The 10,084-nt window shown below is 41.3% G+C and overlaps 2 protein-coding genes across 5 annotated transcripts in view; one reads left to right on the top strand and one right to left on the bottom strand.

Annotated features, from left to right (window-relative positions):
- Positions 1–19: 19 nt before the first annotated feature.
- vps26c (VPS26 endosomal protein sorting factor C) lies at positions 20–9,952 on the bottom strand. Of its 2 annotated transcripts, none has more exons than XM_061248868.1 (8): positions 9,847–9,952; positions 4,929–5,072; positions 4,589–4,738; positions 2,862–2,942; positions 2,458–2,532; positions 1,801–1,951; positions 1,251–1,403; positions 20–661 (listed from the first exon to the last, which is right to left on the bottom strand). In XM_061248868.1, exons 2-8 carry the CDS (start codon positions 5,001–5,003, stop codon positions 579–581), a joined length of 768 nt encoding a protein of 255 aa, XP_061104852.1. In that variant the 5' UTR covers positions 5,004–5,072; positions 9,847–9,952; the 3' UTR covers positions 20–578. The 2 variants fall into 2 exon arrangements, with proteins under 2 accessions (XP_061104852.1, XP_061104851.1); XM_061248867.1 differs by lacking the exon at positions 9,847–9,952 and adding an exon at positions 7,466–7,629.
- Positions 9,209–10,084, top strand: part of dyrk1aa (dual-specificity tyrosine-(Y)-phosphorylation regulated kinase 1A, a) — a 36,761-nt gene continuing 35,885 nt past the window's right edge. For all 3 annotated transcript variants that reach the window (XM_061248865.1, XM_061248864.1, XM_061248863.1), the window contains exon 1: positions 9,209–9,854. The gene's annotated coding sequence lies outside the window, so the exon portion shown is untranslated. The remainder of the gene's footprint in view (positions 9,855–10,084) is intronic.

Here is a 10,084-nt window from a genome sequence, read left to right as displayed (position 1 = left end):
ATCAACACTTTCTGACATGTTCAGGCTCGGCTGATTTATTCACAGGGCTGCAGAAATCCCTGGAAAGCAAAACAAACCGGGCAACACTCCTGGCCCTCGTTTGCACGTTGTCTCCTGCAATTCCCTCCTCATGCACAGTCTAAAAGCAACTCTTTGTGGCTAAGGAAGGGGGAAACTTTCACACCTTCAGACTCAATCCAGAGGCACTTCGTTTCCAGGACAGGGAGTTCTGTCAAGACCATTAGAGATGTACCGTGGTAAATGTGTCTGAACATTTGTCAGCCTAGGGTGGAAACGTTCTGCCTTTTAACTGCTTTGTCTTGCATGTCTTCCATACTTTGCATACGTTCTACAAATGCAAAGTGTTTTAGTTTTTTTTCTTCATTACAAATGATCACAATGTAGAAAAAAAAAGAGATCTGGAACAAAACCAAGTCCAACTTTTTTGATGACTGCTGCACTTAAAAATCAAATAGTCTGAATTGATATCAGTCCCATGGGGCATTGCTGGTATGCTGCACGCCTGGTCGTGGTCTGTCGTGGAGGGGCCAGAGGCCTGCAGTCTTTCAGTGAAGAGCTCACACCCGGCACAGCTTCAGAGGGAAGTTCTCAGTGATCAGGTGGTCATCGTGCAGAACTATCACCACGTTGACTTCAAATTCTGTATGAAAGTGGAAAAGGGTGCAAATTGCAATTTATTCAGTGGCAGTGCACCACAAAAAAGGACTAGATATGTCTAAAAACCATTGAACTTAACATCTCTGGATATAAGTGCTGTATACTTTTATACAGAATTAGGCACCACATTCTGATTGTAGTGTTCACGGTTAACTTTAGAAATAAAAGCTCATCTTTAAAGCACCTTGATTATAGACATCCAGCACTGTAAAGAATGCATTTAATAAAAAATTCCTTAGGGCTTGAACACGTCAAATTCCCACCTGAATTTTGAGTGTCCAATTGGCTATTTGCAACTGCAACCATGTTTATGTGTGATCCCCTCTCTGCTTTGGAAAGTGAAGAAAGTTTTGGAAAGTAGAGTCTGAGGAGGCGGCATTGGTACTCAATCAACAGGCTCCCAATCAACCATTGGGGGTTGTTGGAGAGCAATGAGAAGCGGGCCCCTAACTGGCTGAACCCTTCTCGTTCCCGGAGTGACACAATTGTGCGTCACACAGTGTGCCTGCACAGTGCAGATTTGGTGCAGGATCATGGGGCCTTAACCCAAGGCATATTCCACTTTAACTTACCGACTTTGAAGTTGGTGGTTTCCAGTGTGGGGCAGGTGAAGAGCCTGGGGAACACCATGTAGATGGGGATGGGCAGGCTGTGGCACACGTCTCCTTCTGCGATCTGGATGTTCTGGATCTCCGTGGCGTCTCTAGCGTAGCCCTCGGCACATCCTGTGCTCAAGAAAGACTCCCATCAGTTCCCGTTTTTTCTGCATATTTACTGATACCATTATCAGTTTTATCCTCCATAATCTTCCAGCATTATTAAAGTATGTCCTGAAGCTTGAATCCAAGCTAATATGTTACTTACTTAATTTTTTTTACATTTGTTATTATTCTAGGAAAGTATCATTTTTAGACTCTACAGGAAAATGGACTTAATCACTTTTTTCCACATCAATTGTGGTATATTTAACAGGTTCTTCGTTTCACCCCAAGTAAAGACTTAAGCTGCAGTGATTGGCTACTCGGATACAGTGGGTGGAGTAATGATAAATGGTCTTCAGGGCCAGCGATGCTAGCTTGCGGGTGCAGGGTACTGGCTGACAGGCAGGAGGCTGGTGCTCACCGCAGGTTTCCACCCGCACCAGCTGCAGCTCGATGCTCTTGATGGGCACCTCCGAGCTCTCCACCACCAGCTCCCCTGTCAGTGGCTGTGTGATCACACAGCTGGTCGCGTTCAGACGGCCCCGGATCATGAACTTGGGAAGGGAGCCTCTCTGAAAGGATAGGAAGACCAACAAACTTTGGAGCCGGAGACAGCATCCTGGTACCCCAGCGCTGTTCCGTTCATTTCAACTTGACTCGCATTAAGTTCTTAAAACCAAAAATGATCTCTGCTAATGTTGAAGCTCAACATTTTCAGATATCCTGACTGTACTCTTGAACAGGTGGAATGTTTTTTTACCTTACACAGGGGGTGTGCAGTTAGCACAATCTATATCTATCTGCTCAACCAACAAAATTATCTGTATTTAGATACACCAGCAGCAGGTGTAGCTCAGACAGGAAGATTATCCATCGAGAATATCTAGGTTAATCAGGAAATAAAATAGCTGATCATTTCTTCTGCATTCATTTTCACATTCGGAGGAGGACGTGCAGGGCTACTCTGCTGCAGGCTAGGGAGAGGGGGTTTCTGTCTGTCTCAGGCAAGCTGAAGGATTGGTCCATCACAGGCCAGGTCATCAGTGCGGATGTTAAAACTTTGCTCTGGCGGCCCTACCTCTTTGACGTTCTGCAAAGTCTCTGGGGTGATGGTGAAATCCACTGGACTGGGTATCAGCTTCCCTTTCTGCGGCTGAGAAAGAACGCAAGAGAGGTGTACCGGTCAATCACCAATCCCAAGGGAAGAATGAGAAGTGACCAAATGAATGCGATCAAAATAAGCCGGGCTCACATGCATAAAGAGAATAAAAAAGGCTATTGTTATTGACCATTAATGTAACGCCAGCACATTCTTATACAAATGGTAAATAACATAACTGATTTTTTACCCATCTTTAGGTGAGACTTTGCTTTTGTCCCAAATTATAATTGTAGTGAGAAATGTATTTTTATGTAGGACTACTGAAAAAGGGCAGTTTGACTCACTTCAGCAGAACAGATGATGTCACTGCGCTCACCTACCTGACAATGGACCATGAACTCGCAGCTCTTGCTCAGGTCTTTGGCCAACAAGGAACGTTTCATATCACAGCGCAGGGTGTACTAAGACAAGGAAGATATTGCCTTACTGATTATTATTGTGATTTTTGCTGCCTATGTTTTGAAATGGAAAAATCCAACAATTATTTGCTGCGAAGACACGCTGTCAATCACATGGATGTACCAGATTCCCTCAATCCCCAAATCTGGTGAAAGTCTTGTTGGCTTTTCACCCCTACACCACTCCACTCCATCCAGTCACCTCCTTCAGACAGTCACTTCCTCTGAAGGGTGGGGCCCTGATGCCGCAACAGAGTCAGGAATCGAGTGGGGTGGAGTGGTGTGTGTCTGTCTGTTTTGTAACATATCTGGAAAACTCTACAATGCATTATCTGTAACTGGGCCTGAGGAGTTCTGCTGGGAGACCAAGGAAGGCCACAGGTAGGGAAGGCCTCCTCTGGTGCAGAAAGCAGAGAAAGCACTGCAGGTTAATATCTAATTAAATGGATCGTAAAAACTAGGTTTCAGGCATACTATTCAGTACATACACATAGACGTTTTGTTAAGTTCATATTGGGAAAGCTTAATTTGGACAGAGTAGTTATCGTCAACCAACACAATTGCCATTGGCTATTGCAACTTCATCTGGAAGATGCTTATTTGAAGAGCAGATTACTACACAAAAAGGAATATACTACACTTAATTTGACTCAAAACCTTTACATTTTCTATGCGAAATGACAATACCAAACATTTATTAATTTGTCCTTTACAATTTTATAATTATTCCTCATTGACATTTAGCAGTCAACAGAAAAAAAATGAAGATGGTCTGGGTTTCCTACCTAGCAGATGAAACCCAAACAAATGTCCCTTTTAATGATCCTTTGTTTTACATACCCCAATTTGGAATGCAACCACAGCCGCATTTATGCTGAAACCCCCCACTGCTGATTCGGGTTCTGATACACAGCTCTCCTCCGAAACACACGCTACTTTACACATCGAGTCTACAGTTAAGCTTGAGCATAGAGTGGAGTCGGAGGAAGACCTTTCATATGCAGCTTTGACTGCAATGTGGCTGCCCGAACAACCAGCAGGGGTCGCTAGATAGCGATGAATGTAAAATCTCATCTAAACTGAACTGTCCCATTCTCTGAATTAACAATTGTGCATCATCCTATGTACAGGGTTCCAGTATTATTGGCACCTCTGCCTGGCAATGCACAAAAACACTTGAAAAATAAACTATAATTATTGAGATAAACTAAAAATGCCAAGGTGGAAACTTTATAAATTTATACTTTATACTTTATAAATGTTTCAAAGGAACTAAACAAAATCAAACATTCATTTAATCAAAAAATGATTTCACCAAGATCACCGTTCCATAATTATTGGCACCCCTGGTTTAGTACTTGGTGCATCAACCTCTGGCAAGGATAACAGCATGGAGTATTTTTGTTTATTGCTTGACAAGGTTAAGGAACACATTCGGAGTCACCATCCCCTCAATACAGATCCTTCAGATTCTTGTGTTTCTACATATGAACCACCCTCTTCTATTCAGCCCACAAGTTTTCAATTGGATTGAGGTCCAACACCTGAGATGGCCATTAGCACCTGGCCAGACTTGGCTGCATCTGGTTTGAGGGGGAAATCTAACACAATCCACCTTGGTCACCTGGGCTCTGTGGCTCGGCCTGTACCTGAATGTTGACGAAGACGCCATGGTAGGTTTCATACAGCACTTTGTTGCCTTTGACATTGAGCGGAAACTCAAAGGGGATTTCAGTCTTGCCCCCTGGCACCTTCCCTGGTTTCACCACCTCAATGTTGCTGGTGATTAGCTGGATGGGCTAGAAGAGGGATAAGGAGGCTTTTACACAAGCAAGGCATCAAAAGTTCCCAAGGCCTGCATACTCAAACATTCCATCATCACTTTTAACACTTGCATGGGAATTTGACGCATTATCTATAATTGAAATAGAGTTAAATACAGTTTCTGTGTGGACACATCCATGCTCTGGTGCACCACAGGTTGCTCACCTTGACAGAGTTGTAGAATGCCTCAAAGACACCCACACTCTTGGAGCTGAGCTGGAGGTTGACAATCCCTTCCATTGTGAGAGATATGCCCTGATGTTGGACTGCCTCCTTACTGATAATCACCACAACACCTGCCAGCACTTCCTGTGAAATAAAATAAGGACTGTGGATAGAGGTGATCTGCCGTTGGAACTAGTGCTTAAACAGTCAACTTGTGGTTCAACCGGTCAAGGTTGTCAAAGACTTAATATAATTTTGAATTTGGGTTGATGATGCATGTTTTAACCTGCTGGTCTGCATGCCTGTTAAAGCTGCATCTGAAAAGTCTTCCACCAACTCCAATCCAAGCGTTCCTGTCGTCTACAGTGTAAAAAGCTGTAGACTACAGCATGATTGCACCATGTGTTTTGTCAGAAAATAGTGGTTGTCTGTACACTCCTGAATTGGCAGTGGGGTTCACACATTTCTCCCAAATTTAGAATACCCAAATGTAGTCATTGCCAGCACTCATTACTGTAACCTTCACTGTCAATTTGAGAGACAACTGTGTTATCAGCTACCACATCTTATGACACTACTTTCTATAAGTCAAAGCGCATGCAGATATGGGTTGAAGGAAGACAGATGCAGCAGTAGATACAGAGGCGCAGGAAAAGGTTCAGAGTAGGGCAACCAGATTGATTCCATCAAAAGATAAATGTTATGAGGAAAGTTATGAGGAAAGACTTAAGATGCTTAATCTCTATAATCTTAGTAAAAGGAGATTTAGTGGGGATTTGATTGTTAATCCCTAAAATTAATTTAAAAGTCTCAAAGTGTACTACAGGCAATTGTTCAGGGTGAGTTCGGTTAGCAGAATGAGGGGGCTTAAATAGAAATTGGCAACGGATAAATTCCACTCAGGAAGTATTTTTTCACACAGAGAGTGGTCACTTTGTGAAACAGCTTGCCAGGACATATGGTGGAGGCAGAAACACTGGGGGTTTTCACAGTCAGGCTTGATACGGTGCTAGATACAATTTAGCTTTTAGGCAAACTAAGCAGCAGGTACACTTTAGTGGTAGGAAAAGGTGATCATTGCTGGGCTGAATGGGCTGTTCTCGCCATTATGTTATATTAAGACTTAACACTGGCACTGTCAAGATTCAAAACCAGACCATAGAATATTTCCACTAGAAAGTGATTTAACAGGATGAGCCTTAAAGTAGCCCTAGCAAATATTGGACATATATTAATCCTAATTGTTATATTCGCTTCATAATTTGCAAAGCTTTTTGGGTTGGTTTCAAGCTCCTATTAAATTAAATTAATTAATTGAATTCACAAAGTGGCACAACAATAACCTAGAACATTGAACAACTAGGCTACACCTATAATACTTCTGAGATTTCAAGATAGGATATTCTACTTCATTATTCATGAGCATTTCTTTTTAAAACCAACATCAATGTGCTTGAAGGTTTCAATATATTTTAGAAGGCTCAAATGCACTTAGAAGAGCCTACAGCACAAGTACAGACAAGCCACCTCCTCTCCTGGGCTCTATCCAAAGCCCTTCAAATGTGGCAGAGTACACATTGTGGGACACCCTGTACCCAAAGAGAACTGAAAAGGGCTTTGTTAGATTAGAAGCCATGCATTGCCAGGCTGAAGTTAACTTCATGTGGCCAGTGCATCGTCCCTGCCACTCAAGTTAACTGAGTATGGGATGATTTGGAGTATAAAACAGTCACCAAAACTGGCCTCTTTGGAAAAATCTTCGGCTAGCCTAGCGTGTGCGTTCACGTTTCTTCTCCTGATTCAAAAGTGCAATGAGACCACCGCCGGACGTTCTTTATGGACACTGCAATATATGGCTAGCTTATGTAGTCTCCTTGACGTTTGCAAAATTATTAGCCATATGACTAAGCTACCGAGGAAAAAGGAGGATTAGCTGCTCATCATCTACAGTAGCCAAATGTCACTCCTCATTTAGGACCAGGAGCCTGAGAAACGCTTGAGACTGCTCAGAATCTGTCTTATTGGAGTTAAATACAGAATAAATACAGATGTTAGCGCAAAATACTTGAGGCCACATTTTTTAACACTGACGCACCTTTGTAACGTAACGTGAAAAAAACGAGATGTTAAACCTGTTGCACAAGTCATTGAAACAAAGTCAACTGTTGAAACTGTTGATGAAACCAAGTCAAGTTTTGCAAATAACAGAAGTGTTCAACATTCAAGAACATACCAGTTACTTCTGTCTGACCGCTAGCAAACCCATTCTCAGTCCTATGCTATAGCGTAGTTGGTGTATGCTAGACATCGGTAACATTGCTATGTGTAAGAACAAAATTGTAGCTACATCTAATATAACCTATATTCATATCGCTACCGTTACATCGGTGAGATACACAGTACACATGAACTAATCAGTCTAACGTAATCCTAATGAAAATGCGTGGACAACACAGCACTACGGCTTGCTAGCTAACGTTAGTTAGCCTAACTACTAAGAAGCAAGCCGAAATCAAACAGACATATGGCCGTCTTACCCCCTCATGATAAACTTTATTGGCTCGCTTAAGTCTTATGTCCAAATTGGCACTCATTTTCTTAAAATGGAATTAAAGTGCTGATAACTACTACGGTGTTGGCTTCCACCCGTTTTTCGCGAACAATGTCTTCCTGCTTCATGTCATGTGACGTGAGGATTCCATTCATGTGACACCAAGTTCGCGATCACGCCAAAAAAATAAAATAAATAAGAAGAAAGAGGAAAAACTTCACTGCAATATAGCAATCATGGGTGGTTAGCTAGCTATAACTAGTATATAGTATACTAGTATATTAATATATATAATATAATATAACGTTAATTATGTATTGAAGTTATAGCATAATTTAGCTTGATAACTTGTACGGTGTTCGCGCAGTTTTTTATTATTATTATTTTTTAATCGAATTAGCACGTAGATAATCTTGATATTTGTATTTCTACTTAACGTGTTGTGGTGGATTCTCTAACCGTTGGTGCTTATCAGCAGTTCATCAGTTCAGGTATTGCGTAATTATGTCAAGACAAGTATTCAGAAATACTACGCGTGGTCTGGACTTCTCTGGTGCACTACAGTGGCGCAAATGAGATACAATTACTCATGCAGTAGTAGGCTACTTCAGCTTGAACTTTCATGTACACTCGCCAACTTGTTAGTTACGAGTTAATATTCAGTTGGTGCTAAACTTTGGCAAGCTGTTATTCATTAGCTCATTAGCACACAATTAAGTAGAACGTTTTATTTAATAGTTGTTTGTTGTTGCAAGTAGCTAAGCCTCTTCGAACTGTATCAGGTAATCAGGAAGTAAAGGGACCGTATACTGCCTGCTTTTATTTAAGTTACAAAACCGTGGAAATATGGAGCCCCTCGAGCACAATTAATAACTACTGCCAAAATACACTTCATAGCAAATTCCTTCCGTGCTTTAAAGCAGAAAATGTCAGACGTTTTGTAAAGTTGGCCACATATGTTTGAAATGTAATCCAACTGTATATATATATATATATTTTTAGATTAATAGATTTAATCAGAATATCTATTTAATTTCAATACTTTTTAATGTGTCAAAAACATTGTAAAGTTGCTCGTTTGATCTCTGCTCATTTAACATAACTCAATCACTGGGAAGAATAAATACACCATATATATATATATATATATATATATATATATATATATATATATATACACACACACACGATATTAAGATGCAGTTAGCAGTGTGCCACAATCGTTAGGGAACTAGGCTTGCAGCTCTGTTGCTCTGGATGAGAGCTTCTGCGAAATGCCTACTTAAGTGCAATGCTACTCGTACAATTAAAATGGCATAGGACTCATGAATGGCAAATGTAAGTTGACGGTGTAGGAACTTTAATAAATAAAAAATAAATATTTAAAAGGGTCCACAATTCTGACATTCAGCCTTCCAGTCCTGGATTCTGACAACCCTGTAGTCGCATACGATTGAAACCTATTTTACGTTTAAATTTAACGTCCATCATGGATGTTCAAGTGCTTTATTGTCCCCATAATGGATAACAAAAGAAGTTCTCTGTCGTACAATAAATTCTATTTCTAATGTTTTACACAGTACTGCGGAATCCAGCAGTGGCCGTCGTGTAGCCCCACCCCTTTGCATACGTAATTTGATTGGCAGTTTCTATGACAACTGCACTCTGTTCCTGCGTCATTGGTCCATCCGGGAACTTCGTAGTTTGATTGACAGTTGTCATGGTAACATTCTCAGTCTGCCACCATTTTGTTAGCTGCTTTTTCTTTTTTCAAATAATTTAGCTTCCCGCCTGAATAATGAATTTACCTTTTCTTAGTAATGGCAATAATCTTAAAACCAACGCATCGACAGGATCGGATTAAGAAAATCGAGGTTTTACGGAAGAACACGGTGGATATTTTTAGGCGGCGCCAAGCGTAGTGGCTGTCCGTGTCTCTATGGTCTGCCGGGCCGGTTCGCTGCGCAGGTTTGGAACGCGCGCCATTTTGTGAAATTTACAAAAAATCCTGTCCAAGAAAACAAGGTTTATAGCTAAATTGGTTGTTATTAAAAATTGTTTTTGAGGCTGTATATTATTGGAGACCGGAGTCGCCGAGAGATAAAAAATCCTGTGGTTAGATCTGAATGTATGTTTCTTCAGGCTTAGATCGAATAACTTTGTGTTTAGCCAGCTAGCTGGCTAGTTGACGGAGAGGCGCTGTTGATTTGGAAACTGAATTGACACCGAGTCAGAGGAGTGAGGGTTGTTGGTTGGGAAATCTGGGGGGCTCCTTGGAGAAGAGAAGCTGGATCCCTTACTTCGACCTACGGGTTCCAGGACTTTAAACGAAGATTGTTTTTTACAAATAGAAAAGGTGATACGTACCGACACAGGTGAGTTCTTATACTAAAATGTTTGTAATGTTTGTAATAGTTGCAATCCGCTATCTCGAGACGTGGCTTGTTAGCTAGCTGAGTAGCACGCTCAGCTGCTAGTGTTTGTTAGGTAGCTAGCTAGCTAGCATAGTAAGCCTGCTCATGTTGAGATGCTTGGTATGCGTATGACAACATGTAACCAGCTGGTTATATTGTGGAATTGAAATGTCATTTTCTGATAAGTGTGG

This window comes from Conger conger, chromosome 7, assembly GCF_963514075.1.
Source record: "Conger conger chromosome 7, fConCon1.1, whole genome shotgun sequence".
In the NCBI taxonomy this organism is placed as follows: domain Eukaryota; kingdom Metazoa; phylum Chordata; class Actinopteri; order Anguilliformes; family Congridae; genus Conger; species Conger conger.
This window is presented reverse-complemented; position numbering and strand designations above follow the sequence as displayed.

Excerpts from the sequence above, each read along its gene's own strand:
- vps26c (XM_061248867.1), bottom strand. The coding sequence starts at position 7,522 with ATGAGTGCCAATTTGGACATAAGACTTAAGCGAGCCAATAAAGTTTAT. Across the intron at positions 1,952-2,457 it reads CTTTGCAGAACGTCAAAGAG|AGAGGCTCCCTTCCCAAGTT; the intron begins GTAGGGCCGCCA and ends CTATCCTTTCAG. Across the intron at positions 1,404-1,800 it reads GGTGCGGGTGGAAACCTGCG|GATGTGCCGAGGGCTACGCT; the intron begins GTGAGCACCAGC and ends TCTTGAGCACAG.